The sequence below is a fragment of the Alosa pseudoharengus genome, unplaced genomic scaffold (assembly GCF_046254945.1).
Source record: "Alosa pseudoharengus isolate Yale_2024_CS ecotype anadromous, Long Island Sound unplaced genomic scaffold, YU_APseudo_1.1 YU_APseudo_1.1_scf_22, whole genome shotgun sequence".
Taxonomy (NCBI): Eukaryota; Metazoa; Chordata; class Actinopteri; order Clupeiformes; family Clupeidae; genus Alosa; species Alosa pseudoharengus.
Window position 1 is genome coordinate 12,302,693 of NW_027468680.1, and position 20,421 is coordinate 12,323,113.

Sequence of the window (20,421 nt, forward strand, 5' to 3'; positions counted from 1 at the left end):
CAGAGGAATCAACTTGGTGTTGTTATACATCACTAGCACTTTCTCAGTGTGCTCTAACTGTGTATCTGGGTTTAGTAGGTCGATGGGGATGATATTACAGGTGGCCCCACAGTCTATTTGGAAGTTAAAGGGACACCAGGCAACGTTTTTGTGTTAATTAATCATCTTCGTAAGTCGGTATATGGTTAAATGACTCATTACGGGGCGAATGAAGGCTCTCTCGCCCGCCCCTACTGCCTGTAGAAAGAATATCCCACTTGCAAGTTCGGTGTATCCTACCCGCCGACCGAAGCATGATCAGTTTACAGCACAGAGGCAGGCTAACGAAACGCTAGAGATTGTTGCAAACGTGTGTATAATGGCAGAGCCGGCGAAGAAGCAGCGAAAAACCCTTGACGGAAGACGCAAAGAAAAGGAAAAGAGCTTCAGACCGAGCGAGGGGGAGTTTCGTAGAGAAAAAGCATCAGGCTTGCCTGGTGTCCCTTTAACTAACTTTTCCCCTATCTTCATTCCTGCAAAGAGCTGCTGGCCCTGACTGTGGCTGTCTTTAACCTGGTTTACATTTTTATCCTCTCTATTTACTTCAGTTATACAGTTGACATCCTCATATGAGTCACTGTCACTAGTCTGCTCTGTAACTGCATGCACTTTCTTAGTTGTCCTACTGCTCTCTTGTCTCGATCTGCACTGAGCTGCAAAATGATTTTCCTTTCCACTAGGGTTGGGCAACGAAACACGGTTCTAATATGGCATCGGTGCCGACGCAAACGGTAGTAACTGCATCGAATAACAACGTGAATTTCGGTGCCTCATTTCGGTGCTTAATAAATAGCGTTTTTTTTGTATTTTTTATACGAGGCGGCATGTCATGCGCCATCTCTAACGTCTTGCTCTGATAGCAACACATCCATATACAGTTAGCTAACATAAACACTGTATAAACCAGAGGGGTGCACCACCACATTAAACTGGTGTTAGCGCATAGCCATAGTTGCTGTTAAAATGCCTACTAGGCTAGCGCTGGGAATCTAAACACTTCAACACCGACATGTAGCCTAACATGTTCCAAACTATTGCGTGTTATGGGTTAAGACATGACATTTCTTGAAGCATTTGGGAACACACTGAATTACCTGGAAAGTAGAGTCCCTGTTAGATTAGCTTGCTTGCCTGCCAGGACTTTTATGGGCTTTTCCCAAATTACGAAAGTAACGTTGACGCAGCGGTATAGTAGCAGATAGTAGCATCCATCAGGCAAGTGTTATTTAAATAAACTCCTGGTGTACCTACAAACTTTCCAATGCCTCGTTTTATGAGTAAAGAACATACTGTAGAAGTTTCGTACCATTCAGGGCATTATTAGTGGGGTAATTTACGAGATAAAAGTTGGTTCCATTACGCCTGCAGAAACTCATTAGTTTCTGACAGTGCTACTTGACCAGGGTTTGACCGGTTCTGGGAGGGTGTTTGGCTCGGGGTCATGGTGCAAAGGACCCTAGGGTAAAATTACTTCGAACCATCGCTTTAAAAAAACAATCCTATTGTTACAGGGACCTCTGCCCATGTTTTGAAAACCACAGGATAAGATGAGATGTAGGAAAGTGAGTATGTACGAGAGGAGGAAAGAGGCATGCTTAGGCAGCAAGATGAATAAGAGCTCATATGATTTGACAAAATAACACCATTTGATGCTCAAACACAGTCTGCAAACAAGCCAACAAGATTATTGCAGAGAAAATTGGATAATAGCCAAGCATAATAGCTGAGGATGAAAATCTTGATAGCTTAGCGTAAACACATAGCTTTGGTAAGCCACACATTTTCAAGACCCTATAAGCAAAGTACCATGTCATTTTTACATTAAACCCTGACAATAAATAAACTGATGTTGACTAGATAGTTGCATGATTACACTGTGTCTTGAAACACCTTTTATTTATCATTTTCAAAACACTACCACTTCTTACTTTCACAGATTTGAAGAGACAAGAACATGAGGAGATTACTGATGCCATTTGTTAACATTTGCTGTCTGGATTTGCTTACTAATCCTCCTCTCTAAGGGGGACCAATTAATTCTAGAATGTTCTCAACACGGCTGTTTATTTCTAACACAGGCAACATCCACTAATAATGATGAATTGTTGGCGTTCCCACTCAGCTGTTTAAGGGGCCTGCTGTGATGTGATGTCTCTCCAGACTTGGTCTGTGATTTTCCTCTGCACCAGCTCCATGTTTTTTTCATGCAGGAACTTTTACAGATGAGAGGTTAAAAACACTGTCTATTATCCAAACAATAGCGGAAATTACGTCTGGCTATTTGGCTGTTCTCTACATGTATGATTTGATGGTGATGTTTTTACTACCAACAATACATAGGTAACCACGGAAATCAATGACTTCCTCAACTAATGTTCTAGTGGAGCCACTCTGACACATTTGAATGATGGCACAAAACACACTTCCTCTTTTCATTCTGTTCTGGTTGAAAATTGCTGCCATTATGACCAGTGCCATTAACCCAGTTTTCCCCGGCACCTTATTGTGAGTCTTAATTTCATTAATTTCCCCTGTCCCCCATTAAGACCCAGTGTGTTTTCTGCGATAAGGCTCACGCCTTTGCTCATTTCACTGCATGTAAATGGGACTGATCAATACAATTGTCGCCGTGAAAAACCCGCAGCGAGAGGTCGTCCTCGTTAGTGACGTCATGCCGTATTTGTCAACCTGTCTCGTCTGTCCCGGCTCGCCAGACTCCCGAGGCCCCTGCCGGTGCAGCGCTGCTGCGTGCCAATTAGGCTGGAGCTGTCAGGGCTGCTGGTCTCGATAATTACATCAGGTGGCGGCCTAGCGGCGTGGGGGCATCCAATGCCACAGCCTGACACCTCGGACGCTTTCTGTGCTGGAGGAGTCTGGTTAAGGTCAGGTGCTGGGTGTGGATGGGATGGGGTGGGGTGGGGGGGGGTAGAAGAGGGTGGAGAAGAGGGGCAAAATGATTCACTTGGTGAAGGGCTCGGGTGAGAAATCTCAACCTAACCCATGTTCATTTGAATACACACACGCACATAAAGACACACACACACACACACACACACACACACCTAATTTCTGCATCTTTCTTTGAGGAGGTCAAAGGTGTAGGGGATTCAATTTGCAGGAGCCAGCCTCCTGGAGATTTACTTGGCTTCAGGCTCAATCTCATTCCAATGACAATATAAAAATGTGTGTATTTCAGAATGTTACACTGAGAATAATAGTATGAGAATTCCTCTGATGAAAAATACCTGATGGAAGAAACCTCAATCTACTTTTGCATATAATGGGATTGTGGAATATATTTCAATGTTCTACAAGATAAAGAAATTACACTACTTTGCCACTACAAATATTTTTTAATTATTTCATTAAAAGGTTCGTTCACAATAAGCAGAACTCGAAATCAAAGAGGCCATGTTTCACCAATATAATTGCTCATGGTCCATGTTTGATTTGGAAGGCACAATTTTACCCTGGACATTCAAGTTGCAAGGTGTAAGACCACAATTGAAGCAGCACAGATTTGAAGATTTCACCACTCAGACGAACAGGTCATCCAAGCACTCAACCTCCTTTGGAGGATTACTTCAGTGTGTAAAAACCTTGCCGCAAGACACCAGAGAGGGAATTACGGTGGCAGTGATGAAACACAGTGAGGTAGGAACAGTGAGCATGACTAACTCTCCCCGAGATGTCATTAAGGAATGAAAAATATCCAGAGGAAACGCCGCCATTATCTGGCGCGGTTGGCGGATTAATCAACGTCCCGTTCAGATGACACTCTTGGGCTGTGTTCTTCATTGATGCGGTTAATTACCGACAATCAGGTCAAATGATTAATAGATATTTGCTTTTGAAAAAAAAAAAAAACATATGGTCACATGGACCCTTGTTAGAAATGAAAGGTGTCTAGGGATAGTTTGTTCATGAAATATTGCTGTCCTCACTTGGATAAACAAGCACACACTAAAACATACACACATACACAGAAAGAGAGATCAGCCAATATGGACAGAAACCTCTTTGTGTTTGAGAGACCAATGATAGATGCAGTGAGTGAATATAGCCACAAGAGTAATAGTCTTCCAAAAATCATCTGTGCTTTCTATGTCAAGAGGACCGATTGGGAGACAATTGTCTGCTGAAATTACACTTTGATACAGTAGTAGTAGATGTGTGGATTTTCTTTAAGGGAGCCTCAATATCTTGTTTGTTTCTTCGCCCTGAGCATGTTATTACGGAACAGACAAACTGATGACATCCAACCTGCAGAAAACAGAAACGTCAGTTTCTCACCTCTCTCAAGGTGCTTTTTTAACATGCTATCTAACAGCAAGACATCTTTTTGCACAGAGCCGAAACCCACTCAGAGAGAGGGAGAGAGAGTGTGTGTGAGTTCAAGTAAAAAGCACACGGAAAGGTAGATTCCAGATCAGATCTCACTGTTAACAGGAAATTGCTAACAGGTGCACACTGCTAAGGATGAAGATAGAGCAGGAGGGCATAAACACGGTGAGAATTCTGAGCCTGCTGCATCTCATTATGGCTCTGCAGCACGTCATTCAGCCAAAGTGAAATGGGAAAAAGCTAAATCTAGGTACTGCATAGGCCCTGTAGATGAAGGTGTCTGCAGTGCTAGTGCTTCAAAAAGCCACTGAAGAAATGCATAAGTATTCAACAAATGTCTAGGTCCAATGAAACAGTTTTCTGAACAGAGTTTGTGGTTACAAGGTATGATACAAATCTTACATGCTTAAACACATTAATTTTTTAGATTAAACAAGTTCCTAATTCCTCCTCATATGTTTCACACATATACTATGCATTGTATTATGATAATATACAGAGATTGTTTTACACAAGAAATGATACACAAATGTGCCAGTAATTTCAGTTTTGCCGTTCACACACTCCATGGGAGAAACCATCTGTAATCTGCATTTTTGATGTCCCAACACTTATAATGCACTATAATGGCTGGATGCCATGCATACACAACACCATGCACAGCAGAACAATATATGAATGCTTTCCTGGTCTTCAGGCTTTACATGGTTATATCCGGAAAAACAATTTTCGGTTAAACTGGTAATCCCTTATCAAATTCATGCAGACAGTTAGGCAAGCTACTGTTGCTGTGACATTTAAAGCCTGTTAGCTAATTGTGGCTATGAATGAGTAGCATGCATATTCATTAAGGCCCTGATTAACTTTACATGGCCTGCTCTCTCATCTAACTCTCTTCTCTTTCTTTCTCATTTCTCTCTCTCTCTCTCTTATTCCCTCCTTCTCTCCCCCTGTAAGAGGGCTTCATGCATCATCTTTAGTGAAGGGTTCTAATGAAAAAACATCAGCAATCTGTTTTATATTGGAGGGGAGAGGGAGTTGGTCATGCCAGCCTGACTAGGGTGGAAGCAATGAGACTTTCACAGGATTCACATCGTGCCCTTTTACTGCTAAACCCCACTGAGCCTCTATAGCCTCATGGTTTCCTAGAAATAATTACATATTTTGACCCACTATGTTGTTGATGCCGGTGAAAGAAATTGAAAAGCAATTCTTGCCATGATTGTCAGAGGGAGATGGGACCATGCATAAATGAGGCAGTTCACCTGATAATAGGTCTACTACTATAGATATTTTGAAGATGTTAGTGTGCCTTTTAAAAATACATCCATAACCACTGATAAATATTGGACATCTATCTAATGAGAGCACACTTTGCAATGGTAATATTGAACAAAACCCATCTGGTGAATTGGACATTTTGTGTAACACGGATTATATCTAGCCGAAAACAAGGCTATTGCTTTTGTTGGTGTGTATACATGACTACATTTATAACATCTAACTTTTATGTGACTATATTAATGAAGTCTAACTTTCAACTGACTACTAATTCTTGGTAAACATTTCTATGAATGGTAATATGAAACAGTAGGGGGCAGATTTAAAACATAATCAAAAGTCACTGAAGTAATACAAAAATTGGATATAGTAACACTTGATATGTCATTGCAGTCAGTGTAGACAGTCCATATTATAGCCTAACACATTGACATTACCAGTAACTGCCTGAGAGCAATCACAGCAACAAACATTTCTGATAAGGAAATATGATCCTGTCAAATAATTGTGTGATGAGGAAGACAGGCTCTGTCTATAGCATGTGTTCATAACATGCTTATAACACGGTTATGCCATGCTTACAACCGAAGGCTTGAATATAGTGTTACTGTGTGTCCACACCACAACAACCACTACCTACTTTTAAAACTGAGTGAGTCTGTTTGTGGGTGACACATGTTTCTCTTACTTTGTGAGAAACTCGACTTTGAAGGACTTCTTTTGTTGTATTCAATGCATCAGTTCTTCTGATTGAAACTCAAGTGTGTATGTAATCTGCCAACTCATTTGCATGAAAAAAGGATATGGTCCTATTAAGAGCTGCATTTGTAGCAACAGTAGAGGTTCTAGTGACGCCCCTGACAAACACAAATACGTTCGCGAATGAACTTTGCATACGAGTGATACACTACTCAATGCCAACAACACACTTATATAGCTGTATATGAAAGGGTATTAAGAAAACTGAGACAGTCATATTTTAATAACTAAAGTGAGTGTTGAATGTGTCTGTATGTTTCATATTTCATGTATGTCATGTGACATTTGCTTAAACTATTACAGGCATTTAGATGTCATCAGATGAATCAGGTAATTTAACAGAATTCTTATAAAAATTTGAATTATAGAGCAGTAACATCCATAGATATATGTTTATCTTACAGTATGTTTTCCAGTTTTCCTCTTCATATCCAGTGTTTAACATGAAACAGGGGCAACCTGCACAATGAATGGAATGATCATTTCAGACACACAGCATTGGGCCACACTTCAGGACCCAAGTTATGGATTGGACAACTCACTGTATGGATAGAAAGAAGGAAATCAGTTTTAATATGATTTTGGCTGAGCTATCCATCTGGCTTCTTAAAAGCTGACCCGTCTTACAAGACATAAATTCCACGGTTTAATCCATTCAAAACATGAAAAATTCAATACTTGTGATTTATGGCTTTCTTTTCCAGGTGCACTTAGGCAGTGTGTTTTTGCATTTGTATGTCTTTCACTCTGTTGCTGGTAAATTACATCACATTAATGGATGCCTCAAAGGCAATTGTATCGCTGTAAAGAATGTATTTTAAACAATAACGTAATACATTTTAAAAAAGACAAGGTGAAGACATGGTGGTGCCTAAACAACACCTCTAGACAATGACAAAGTAGTAATGTTTTGTATGCAGAAACCCTTGCAGAATATCTGAATGGCTCTATAAATGTTTGAATTATTCTAAAATGATAATAAATGGATCCATATCTTTGTCATCACCCGATTACCTTTAATGCTGAATGTAGCACTGCCTAAGCACCAGTAAAAAGTTTAAAAAGGTTCCCAGCTTTCAGAAATACCCTGAGCGCCCTCTGCTTTCTGCTCCCTTTTCCCTCTGAGTGGCAGATTCACCGTGACACCGTGTGGCGATTAGGCCGTGGTGCAGCCCCTCACAAGGCACATACGTTTTTACCGTGACTGTTTAGCTCAATGACAGTGAGGCAGACATGCACACTGCCAGAGCAGTTACGCTGTTTGCACACACGTCCGACTGTTTGAACTACACATTAAAGTGTTTACCCTGGAGTGGATTCAGCAGAGTAGGCAGGAAGTGCTGTCAACTTAGCGGTGGACACTGTATTAAAATATGTAACTCGCCATGTTGTTAAGCTAGATGGATGTGAATATTTATGAGAAAAAAGAAAAAAAATATGTATATGGTTTGACAGTTAAGGCATATGCCATGTCAGCGCAGATAAAGACAGATGACATTTTAATGAATGCCTACTTTTGTTTAAAATGAAACATTTAAAAAAAAAAAAAATTAAACATTTTAAACACAATTAAACATCCTTAGGATTAGATGTTGTCTTCAAAAATGACTGGTTTCCGTTTGAATGTCATGTACAAAACATGCTGAACGCAATAGACAGCAAGAAAAAACTAATATTCTTTTCAAAAGGAATAACACAGACACTTGACAATGTCAAACTCATATATTATTTATTCCATTTAAATATTTGTCTCTGATAATATACAGATCTATCTTAAATAATACAAATGCACTGTGCTAGATCTAGTCCAAGAATGCCCGGGCGTCCATGCTTAGAGTTGAAATATATATATGTATACACATCATCATCATCTTCATCATCACTGTCAGAGGAGCAAAGATGTTGGAATTTGGAGGTTTTAATATACCCAGGAGTGACTTTAAATCCTTTCTGCCCCTTATTTTTTTGGTATGGATTTCTTGTCTGGTAATTCCATTTTCAAGTGATGACAGACAATGTCAAAGGCATTTAGAAAAAAAAAAGAAACACCCAAAACATTTTTTAGACAAAACTAATCCTGTCAATACTGATCTTTGACGGACTTAACCACAAGGACACAGTAGTTTTCCGTCAGTCTTCCCGAGAAGCACTCTTAACCTGGCATGTTTTCTTAAGTCTTGATACATGACACAGGCTCAGTTTGCTAAAATGTTTTGAGGAATGCGGGGGTAAGGTATGATGCTAAAACAAGCCACCATTTCTGTAAAAAGTGAGATACAAGAATTACAAGGAAAGCGTTTTTTTTTTGTTAAGACAAAAACAATTCTGCTGATGCAGCACATTTTTGGTCAACAACACTGGAGTTCAGCATGATAATGATATGATTGGCAGGGACTTCTCAAATCAGCCAAACAAACTGAACTGTACTAAAAAAAAACATACCTTCATATTGACCATTGCTAGGACATATTACTAAAAAGTTCCATCGTTTATGCAATTAAATCTCTCTATACTCAATGGCTAAATAAACCGCACGACATATTTGTAGTATACATGGGCGCTGCCAATTAAAACATGTTTAAAGCAAAGAATCAAAACACATTAGTTATTGAGTTAACACCAATATAGTTATGACAGAATTGTCTGTAAATGCTAACATTAATCTGATACTCCATGACACACTAAATGGGCCATAGTTTTCATACGTCAGAGAAACTAGAGGACACCCTGTAATTCTGTGGGTTTGCATTGCAACTTCTGATCTCTTTTTTTCCTTTTTCTTCCATTTCTTTAAACCTTTGTCACCTGGAAAGCCACCTCAATCGATGGGGGGACTTCAGGAAAACCAAAGAGAATCAGACTTTTAAGGAATGTCTCTGTTTTTTTTAAAGACAGGCTGAGTCAAAGGCGAGACAGCTGGAATTTGTGTTAGATACGCGAGGAAGAAGGAAATGTCAGGAACTCAGGACTGTCAGGTTCTCTTAGTCTCAAACCAACAATGATAAAAAAGGCACAGCAGACCATCTAAGACAGATATTTCACATCTTGAGCATTCAAACATGATTATTACCACGTTATGACAACACCAGTGGCTAAGGTTGTTCCAGCTCGGTCAACGTACATGCTCGGTGTGCGCATGTGTGTGTGTGTGAGTGTGTTTGTGTGTGGAGGGAGCAGGGAGTTTTACGATGGGATGGAGGCCATGGAGTGTCATGCCTGAGTGCATGTGAAAACACACACACACACACACACACACACACACACACACACACATTAAAACGCTCCGAGACTGTCCCATATACTCCCTTCCCCCCAGGCAGGTTACAGTTATAAACAAGATACTGACTCCTTCAGCTCATGTTCACATACATAAATACACAGTATTTCATTCAGCATTTTATATATATATATATATATATATATAATATCCAAATATGAAAAAAAAAAAATCAGTAGCAGGTGAAGCCTTGGGCAGAGTCAAACCTCTCTAGGGACACCTCAGATTAATCTATTAGTGCAAACTAATGGTGTTGGGAGCAACTCGGACTGGGCTAAAGGCAGGACAGAGGGTTGTGTGTGTGTATGTGTGTGTGTGTGTGGGGGGGGGTAGAACTGTTTGGATGATTACCTTTGGCTTGTTTCAGAGGACAGGATGAAGGGGGGTGGGGGGTTGAAGGTAGAGGGGCTTGAGTGTGACACTTCCTAAAGCTTCACCTATAGAGTCATAAGGCAAATCACAGGGCCATGGAGGATTGGAGCATCAACAGACCACACCTTCATCTCATTGGTCGATCAGACATGGTATGAAGTGTACAGGATGGATGGAAGGGGGTCCCATACGGACCGCTTCCTGCAATGTCAGTCCACTGAACCCTGGGATATTTGGTCCTCCAGTTCCAGTTCCAGTTTGGACCTCCAGTGTCTGGTCTCCACTACTCCCATGTAATGTGGGGGGGATAACATGTTGGGCTTCCTTCTCAGTCATGAACAAGAGCAATTAAGGAATGAAGATCTACTGTATTTTTTTTCCTTTTCCAAAATACAAGAAACCAATCTTTATAATCTTAAATTACTTTTCAAAAAATAAATACATTTTCTAACCTCTCATAAATAAATAGATCTCAATGTACTAGATCCAGTATGGGACAATTTACACAAGAAGAAAGAATGTCAAGACCTGTAGTCAATTATAATTGTACCTTCACTTCTGACAAGTGCTCGGGCTGGCTTAAAAAGAATTACTATCCACAAACCAAATAAATATATCAACATGTAGGTTGACTCTCCAACTATTATAATATTATGGCATTTTGCATGTAAAAGTATTTGTGCCTCATATTTAATCTAAATTCATAATGTGTGACTCTCATTGTAAAAAAATCCAGAAGTCCAACGATGGGGATACAAATCTGCCCAATTAAGTGAAAGAGCCGTCAAACCAAAACTCTGTTCCCTGGATTCCACTTTAACCCATCACTTTTTCTCTCACTCTTTCACTCACTCACTTGTGAGGAGACCACAACTATTCATTGTTGATTACCGAAGAAATCAGTCAACAATTTAGGGCCTCCATCTCAAACACATGACCCTCTTGCATTCTGTCCTTCTTCATCACTCTCTTTCTTGTACCTCTCTCTCTCTCTCTCTCTCTCTTTCAAAGCTCTCCTCACCCCCGCCCTCCCATCCCCCTCTCTCCAGCGCTACTGCAGGTTCTTCAGGAGCCGGCCGTAGCGGAAGTCGTAGACGTGGCGGCAGACGAAGACCAGCTCGGGGTCCACGTTGGCGGGTACGCGGCGGTGCGAGGGCACGGAGTACCCCTGGGAAGGCGGCACTACGGGGGAACTTTTGGGGAGACCGTCGGCGTGACGCTTCACCAAGGCACAAAATCTATGAGGAAAATAATAATACATTTTTTTTTAAAAAACAACACACAAACAAACAGTCAGACAATAACTGCCACAGAGGGTTTGTCAGTCGAAAGCCCTTTGTTGGTGGTAAGAAAAGATGGGGGAGGCAGGACGATATCAGTCTGCGATCTGTCTGAGAGAAGTCTCGGAAATGGCACAGCAACTGTGACAGTGATATTGTGAGGCTATGCAAATTGAGTTTTTAAATGTCACACACTAAACACCCCCACACTGAGATCACAATTGACTTGAAGAGTGCTTTCATCCTGGGGTTTACGATGCTGATCTACGCAGAAAGAGTGGGAGAGGGGGAGCCACTTACCTACAGTACTGAGCTAAAGTCAACACGTAGCACTTGTCTTCAATGCAGGCCACGCTGTTTTCATCCTGATGGCGGGACGCAAAAATCTCATTCTGATGAAAGAGAGAGAGAGAAAGAGGGAGAGAGAGAGAAAAATGGAAAAAGGTGGAGAGAAAGATTATATATATAAAGAGCCAAAGGAAGAGCAGAGATGGAATGAGAAATAAAAATAGGAAAAAGGAAAAAATCATTAAAAGAACGAGAAAAGCTTCAAGCAGATTAATCATTTAAAAAATCACAGATTAATTACTTTCCCCAGTAATTACTTAACATGACTTCATTAATTCCAGCTAGAGAGCTTTTATAATCCGTTAGAAGTAAGTAGTACCCCTAAGCACATATTATTAACATCTGTGAGTAAGAGGGAACAGGGCCATTAGAACCCAACATTCTTTAACACTTACAATTAAAGAACACTGAACACATATACGTGCACAGAGTTGCCTAATATTAATCGCACAATTATACACATATGACATTACATCCATTGAGAACAGGGAGCAGCCAACCATTACATTACGCTATACTCTGCTCATGCTTAGCAGATGTGGAATTCCAGAGTTCATTCCTTGGCCATGTCATTTGCAGCGGCATATTTTATAGTGTGTGTGTGTGAACCTGCGTCGACACCCCCAGTGCCATTATGCGAGCTGAGACGCTTAAAGGACATTATCTACACAGCCACAGAGATGTCGGTGAAGAAGCGTTGGTGGAACAGGCTCTGGTCAATCAGAGATAAAATGCCACTAGCCCATTTACCCCTTGTGTAACTGCCAGGTCTAAAGGAGGTCCCTTAGTCCTTAATAGCTTTCGGTGGAAAAACACAAGGTCGGCACAGGCTGAGCCAATTGTGTTGCAGCTGTTTGCGACCCCCCCCAACCCCCCCACCCTCTCTGCCGCGTCTCTGAATAGCGCATTTGTTCCTGCGGGCTCATTGACCTCACGGAAGCCTGTGCTGGGCTATTTCTTCCTGCACCTCCGAATTAGAGGAAGCCGGTTGTTTACACTGTGTTCCCATGGAGACCCTGCCAGCACCTCTGCATCATGGTGTGCGTGGTGCGAGTGTGCGGACGCTTCCAGCACTCACCTCACAGTGCATGCTGGGATTGCGGCCCCCCTGAGTGTGCTCTGGGCGATAGTACCAAAACAGGCTCATCATCATCTCTCCTGTGGAGGGAGAACAAACACACACACACACACACACACACACACCACACACACACACACACACACACACACACGTATTTTTAAATAAAGAGTCTTTTATCATTTTAGGCATCAATACAATTTACACAGCCAGCATGCTGCACACACCATTACTACTGAACAAAGAAAGAGTCCACACAGGGGTCCAATTCCCAAAAGACATCAAAAGATAATCACTATTTCAATAATACACCAGAGCAGTCTTAAAGACTAAATACTACAACCTGTCACGGTTAATACTAACCAGATTCGGGGTCCTCCCAAAAGGCAGAGACTTTGGCCACGTAGGGCAGGGACTTCTTCCTGGGGCCCGAGCGGAGCAGCACCGTGTCCCTGACACGGATCACCTCACCGGCCCTCTGCACGGCGTCGTAACACCTACGCAGGACCATGGTCTCCTCACCCTGAGAGGACACACACACACACACACACACACACACATACAATTACACACACACGCACGTGCACACACACATACAATTACACACACACACACACACACACACACACACACATACATACAATTACACACACACACACACACACACACACACACACACACACACACACACACACACACACAGTTGTCATACACCCAGACACACATACACACACACAAACACACAATTATGCACATACACATACAGAAAATTAGCACACACATACACGTACACACACACATACATACACACACATTCACACAAACAAAGCGCACACAAAATCACACAGACACACGCACACACATACAAACACATTAGTGCTGAAGCATATTTAAAAGCAGTCATGCTCGGGTGCAAACACAAATTATCCCTGCATTAACCTAATGCCCATTTACACAGGATTCCAAGTGGAGTGTTTTTTTATATTCTCTGTGACTGGAGCAGAAGCAAATCCACACCCTGCTAATTGAGAAAAAACTACACATACTAAGCATGTTTATTTTGGTTGTTGTAGCAACTGTTTACTTTCCTGATTTCCATTAAGTAGGGGGACCGAAATAATTGCTTGCATACGGCGTACACAAACTCAACTCAGTCTTAGACAGACAAGACTGTTTTAGAACCCCCCCTGCCCTGACAACTTAAATGTTAAGCAAAACACAATGGCTAAAACGCTACAGCTTTAGAAAGTCAACCTAACCCCACAGACTTCCACTTGATCACACAGAGGCCCCCTCGTTAAAACAAAAACAGAAGAAAAAAAATCCCCTCGAGTTTCTGGGAACGTCCCCAAGCCTGCCATCAATGGAGCTCAACGTACCACGACAAACACCTCCTTTTCAGTCGCCACGCCGACAGGAAGCCATCCGTTGGTTGCCCGGCGACGCGAGATCTTCTGCTGCTTGCCGCCAGTCCCGCTGGCACTGCTCGGCCCCAGCTGCTTGTCCTTCCTGTGCGGGCAGACCCCTAGGGAGGGGGCGCTGTTGCGCACGGCGGAGCCTGACCGCGAGCCGCTCGGGGGCTTGGCGCTCTGGGGGCACTCCCGCGCCACCCGCAGCTGACCCTGGGGGGGACCGGCCGAGTCGGAGAGGGGCGTCTGGAGGTGAGGGACCGACTGCGGGGAGGGCGGCGGCACGCTGGGCATGGGGCAGACGGAGAGGGGCAGCGGGGGCGAGACGGGGATGGACGGGCTGTGCTCCTCCAGCGGGTACGGGTAGTCCTCTGTGGAGGGGAGACGGGGAGGAGGAGGAGGAAGAGGAGGAAGAGGAGGAGGTGGGGAGAAGTCAGTGGTGGGAGTGCAGAGACTGAATGAGTGACATGAAAGGGCTAGTAGGGAAAACAAGACACAGGGGGAACGGCGTGAATAAAAAGAACATTACGCATGACTGCATGACCATTCTCTCTTTCTCCCACTCCCTCTCACACACACACATACACATACACACACACATTCTGTCTATCTCTCATACGCAGAAATACACTAACACACAAACACACACATACACACACATTTTGTCTATCTCTTATACACACAAACATAAACACACAAACACACACATTCTGTCTCTCTCTCACACACACATACACACACTCACACACACATTTTGTCTATCTCTCACACACACAAACGTAAAAACACAAACAAACAAACACACACACACACACACACACTTGCACTACAAAAGTGGATTTCTAAAGCACACAGAGAGCAGAAGATAATTGCATAGAACCAGATCCATTGATGAAGCAGATACACATAAAAAGGTTCCGTTTGTTTGTCCAATTAAAACAGCCTGTTTCCTGCTTGTTAGCAAGACTCTGAATTTCATTTCTCTCCAGTCATAACAGATAGCACATCTGTACAAAATGTAAGCTCGCACTCCAAAGAAAAAAAAGAAACTCTGGATATATCATGATAAAGACATTTATTTATGGAGGTCTGAGCACCCGCAGAGCTGGCTGTTAAATATACATGGACAGATAGGCTGTGTGCTCTCATGGGTGAATGCCTCTTGCCGCGCTAAAGCCAGCCACATCAAAGAACAAATTAACGCCCCATATGAAATATATGCCCATTTCACGTGCCCTGCTGTGCTAAAGGTCAGCTCGTTCCAGAGGCTAGGAGTTCAAAGGTCATGTTAGGTCAAAAAAGAGAAAGCGACAGCAGGCATGCGGCAGGAACAGGGGTGGTTGACATGCGGTTGCCAGGAATGCGTACCCCAGTCGTGGTGGGGGAGAACAACTGGACTGTAATTCATGGGTCAAGGTATCTGCATTTAACAAGTTTTTTATTTCCAACTCCCTGGGGCATCACTTAGGCCAAAAGGGAGGACCACATACTGAAAAATGATGTTCGGGCTGTAAATGAAAACACATATGGGAAACTGATATGCTTGTGTCAGGTCACACTGAAAAAAGCTGCCCCCTCAGTGTTGTGACGTGACTTTTTGGCTCATGTGGGGTTGAATAACAATGTATACACACACATACACATGTGCAAGCCCCAAACATACAAATAGAGAAAGAGATGGAGAGAGAGAGAAAGAAAATTAACAAAAACATCCGTACATATACACTCACACCTACATGTATACACTCACACACACACACACACACACACACACACACACACACACAAACACACGCACATAGGCACACATACAAACACATGTACCCACAATGATCACTCTCTCAGGGGCTGGAAGGTAAAGCACTATTTATTAACCCCAGTGACAGAGTCACCAACGCTTTTGATAGAGGCCATGGCACTCCGCTAAACACCAATTTCCACTACGTCCGGCGCTGGCCTCCAATCCCTGTGTGTCAGACAGCTGTAACACCACGCTAGCCTGCCCAGTAATCACACCCATTTATGAGGTCCTGGGTGCTTGCCGTCCCACACAAATAAAAGCCTGGTGACAAATGAGGCCCAGATCGGCTTCCCTCGGAAAACAGTGGAGACCCTGTTCAGCAGTAACTGTAGGAATCAGGGGGTCGCTTGTGTCAGGAATACAGAGTCAGCACTGGGGGAAGAATAAAAAACAAGCAAAATAAAACAAGTTTAGGGGGAAAAAACCCTCATTGTTTAGCTCTGGCAGCCAACTGCTGTGTGTTACGGGGGTGAAAGGGGCGGGGGGGGGGGGGGAGTGTTGCTATTGCGGTTTTGCTGCTGAGACGGATGACCCGGCGAGATCCTGGGATTCCTCGCTAATAACAAGGGCATGATGCGGGGCGTTAGAGGCCTGGTGCCTGGATCCGGGGCCGCAGCCAAGGGTGGGCTGGCGCGCCCCTCCGAGCACAGAATAAAATGGAGGTCTTTAAGAGGCCACAGCTGCTGCCCCTTCAGAGCAGACGCTCCACAGGCGAGGGGAGGCCCGTGCCAACTACAACAACCACAACCACCAACCCCACCTGTGGCTGTTAGTCACACAGGAAAACCACCCATGAGTATAGGGCTTCAAGGCATCCATCAGTAACTCCGCTCCGGAGAAAAAAAAAACGCATGGCTGAGGGCTAAGAAATACTGGATGCAGGCACAAAGAACAGAGGATGAGTGTTGAGTTGTGAAAGAAGAGGATGAAGGGAAACAGGAAGAACAGAAGAGCCGAAGATGGAGAAAACATGGAAGAAACAGATGAGGGAGAAGGATGGACGATGAAAAAGAAGAGTACGAAGAAAGGATGATGGAAAAGAAGCTCCTGCACAGGAACTACGGGAATTACAGTTAATAAATTCCAGAACCAGAATCTCGATATCCACTCTCCAATCAATCTGTGGGTGGAATGCTGCCCAGGAGAAGCCTTGCCATTAGCTAGCTCTGCGAGCGAAGCCACACAACACCGCCTGCTAATGCTGACATGGCTAGGCTGTTGAGTCATAGACATGTGGGACAGTGGAATGAATGCATCAGCTTCAGCAGCACACACACACACACACACACACACACACACACACTTTTGTATTTAGACTCACAGCTCTGAAAAAAAGACACAACACACACACACACACACACACACACACACACACGCATGAATACCCGATATCCAGCTGATCAAATGACTTGCAGGTTGATTGTAAATAGCACAGCATAGTAGACCTGCCTTGCTAATAGTGGTGATAAATGCCCCCTTTACTACCAGGGCAATTATGGCATGAGGTCTTTTATGCTTGTTATGCAGCTTGTGTTTTTGCCAGCAGACTGTGCATATTATCAGCTAGGTGCAGTTATTTATTTATTTATTTTGGCTTCATCAAGCTACAGTATTGAGAGAGCTTCCCTTCCCTTCCTCAAGCAGTCCTCTCCACTGGGATCTAACTTAATAAAACAGGAAGCTGAACATGCTATCTGGCCAGATCTACTTTTTCAAATCCAATTTGCCTGGTGCCCTTACCCATCTTGATCTTGCGGTTGCAGCTCGAGCAGTCGGCGCTGTAGGAGCATCCGCGCGCCTGGAGGTGCTGCGAAGTCCGGTAGGCGTAGGGCCCCATGCGGCACGTCTCGCCCCCGTAGCAGGCCCCCACCGAGCTGCAGTAGGCCGGGTGCGGGATGCCCGGCGGCGAGTGGGACACGGAGGACGGGGGCAGCAGCTTGGGTCTCTGGCCCGTGCTGTTGCACAGCGTGATGGGGGCCACGGAGGAGGGCGGGTAGGGGACCGGCGCGGCGCTGATGGGGGGCGAGGACGCCCCGTGGTGGGCGATGTGGACGTAGTAGCCCGAGTAGCACGGGTACGGGTGGGCGTTGATGGCCAGTGTCGCCGGGTGCGCGAGGAAGCCCTTGACGGGGGGCAGGGAGTGCTCGTCCGCCTCCGTGTACGGCTTCTGGTCCAGGAAGAGTGCCAGCCGGTGGCAGTACTCCACCGAGCGCTCTGGGGAGCAGCAGTAGTAAGGAGGGTCGACCTCCGTCTCCGTCTGCTCCTCCTTCACCTGCTTCAGCGGGTAGCTCAGCATGGAGCGGCACTGGAAGCCCGGCCGGATGTAGCCGTGGCCCCCTGCCTTGCCTTCCCACAGCGCCTCCTGCTGGTAGGCCTCCTTCTTGCAGAGGCTGCAACACCTCTGAAGCACCTGCTGCTGTTGCTGGATAGGAGGGTGTTGGTGCAACTTGAGCCGATGCTTTTGCGATTTGGATACGTGATGGTGATGGTGGTGGTGGTGTTGCTGCCGCTTCTGCTGCTGTTGCTGTTGCTGTTGTTGTTGTTGTTGCTGTTTACCTTGCACGGTTCCACCCCCCTGCTTGCTGTCTGTTTTGCCGCGCCGCTTGACTCCGGCGGATGTGCTCGTGAGCTTGAGGAGAGCGGCCGCGTTCAGGCCTGCCAGGCGCCGCGGCGTGGGGCTGTCCAAACTCAGCTGGTCCACTTCCTCCGTGTCCAGCTTGGCCTTTTTGTGTTTTTTGGGACCCGGACACCCCTCGGAGTCTGGCGTCCTCTTTCTGCCATGAGCTGCCCTTTTGGAGCTGCCTGCTTCCTTAGCTGGGTCTTTAGCCAGATTAGCACATTCCCCTTTCAAAGAGGAACACTGCTGCTGCTGCTGCTGCTGTTGTTGTAGTTGCTGTTGCTGCTTCTTTGCAAGTCTGGACGCCTGCTGGGGGTCGTCTCTGTCCAAAAGCAGGCTGTTGACCGCCTCAGCGTTGAGCGAGGCCAGCCTGCGCTTGCGGGGCTCCTGGATGGGCTCCGGGGGCAAGCATAAGGCAGGTAATTCCGATTTGGGAGCAGGTAATTCCGATTTGTTTTTTGGTAGTTGCGGTGGCCGTTGTGGCGCTTGTGGCGGCAGCGGCAGCATTGTCGGTGCCCGTGGCCAGCAGCAGGCTTTGCAGCCTTTCTTTCGGCACTTGCAGGGCTTGGTCCTCCCTCCTGACCGCTCGCAGCCACCGCTCCTTGGCTTGTTGCCCTGGCCTCTCCGGTGCTTGCCCCCGGCGGCCGTCTGGCCCTCACTCTCCTCCAGCCGGGTGAGCACCACGCTGCAGTTGCGTGTGCCAAGGTCGCCCAGGCCCAGTCGGCCCCGCAGAGGGTACATCTTCCTGTCCAGCTCCCCGCTCAGATCCTTCGCCTCCCTCTCTCGCTCTTTGGCTCGACTCTGTCGGAGCTTGGCCTTGGTCTTGGTCGGGGTCCGCTGCTCTTGCCTCGGGCTCTTGGGCCAGACGCGGCCCATGGTTTCAGCATGTGTGGGGCTGCCCACCTGGTCCCAGTGTTCACTCCAGTGTCGCCACAGAGGTGCCCTCTGACGCGCATGGGTCATCACACGCTTCCATTCAGATCCTGCTGAAGGGAAAATCGAGAAGAAAGAAAAAAACATCACAGTTCAGCACATATTTGAGGGCATTATCTAACCGGCCAATACTGAATCCACACTGTAACCAGACCAGAGTGGTCTCTCACAAAACTAAGCAGTATGACTTTGTAAATGGATTTTGGCCTGTATAGTTTTACTCCCTGATTGTTCTGAGAATAGAGAATGAGTTTGTCACAATTGCAAAGAAAACGTTCATTCAAATCATGTTAATTTAGTGGTTTGACTAAGCACTGGCTTGCCTCCACCAGCTTCCAAGAAGGTGATTATGGGATTCCTGAGGTCGCCACAACTGCATACACAATGGATGAATTGTACAGTAGTGTACCTTAATAGCAAAGCAAATTACAAACCTATGATTATCATAATTATCTGGCAGACTGAGACTTTGAACTCGAAAGAGATGGTTAGATTTCAGAGCCTGCTTTGAGGGTTTCCAGAAAACATAAGGTGAAAAAAAAACTTCTTGAGAGATCATTTTTTCCCCCATGGAGATAATGGATGCAAATCAGACAGACGTTACCACTGCAGCTGACAGTAACAGATATAGCAATCACAGAAATGATTGAGACATTCAACTTCATCTCCATCTTCTTACTTTTTTACATCAATCCTATCCGTTTATGACGATTGCATCATGCAAGAAAACAGTACGCTTGGCGTAATCACAACTCCAAAATCTCAGGGAACCCAATTTCACTGTACCCTTGACTTTGACCCCATTTTCGAGTGGCCTTAAAGCAAAGCAGTTAAGCCTTTTGTTTAACACCTACTGTGCCAGAGGCCCCTAGACATTATCCTA

At 44.8% G+C, this 20,421-nt stretch overlaps 1 protein-coding gene across 4 annotated transcripts in view; it reads right to left on the reverse strand.

Moving 5' to 3' along the window:
- Positions 1-8,130: 8,130 nt before the first annotated feature.
- bahd1 (bromo adjacent homology domain containing 1) overlaps positions 8,131-20,421 on the reverse strand; it is a 31,259-nt gene continuing 18,968 nt past the window's right edge. For 2 of the 4 annotated variants that reach the window (XM_076300576.1, XM_076300578.1), the window contains exons 2-7: positions 17,729-19,588; positions 14,158-14,558; positions 13,142-13,301; positions 12,779-12,858; positions 11,653-11,744; positions 8,131-11,310 (exon numbers count right to left, since the gene is read on the reverse strand). In XM_076300576.1, coding sequence (XP_076156691.1) covers positions 11,124-11,310; positions 11,653-11,744; positions 12,779-12,858; positions 13,142-13,301; positions 14,158-14,558; positions 17,729-19,568 — 2,760 coding nt within the window. In that variant the 5' untranslated portion in view covers positions 19,569-19,588 and the 3' untranslated portion in view covers positions 8,131-11,123. Of the gene's footprint in view, positions 11,311-11,652; positions 11,745-12,778; positions 12,859-13,141; positions 13,302-14,157; positions 14,559-17,728; positions 19,592-20,421 lie in introns of all 4 variants that reach the window. The other 2 variants (XM_076300575.1, XM_076300577.1) reach the window with 1 other exon arrangement.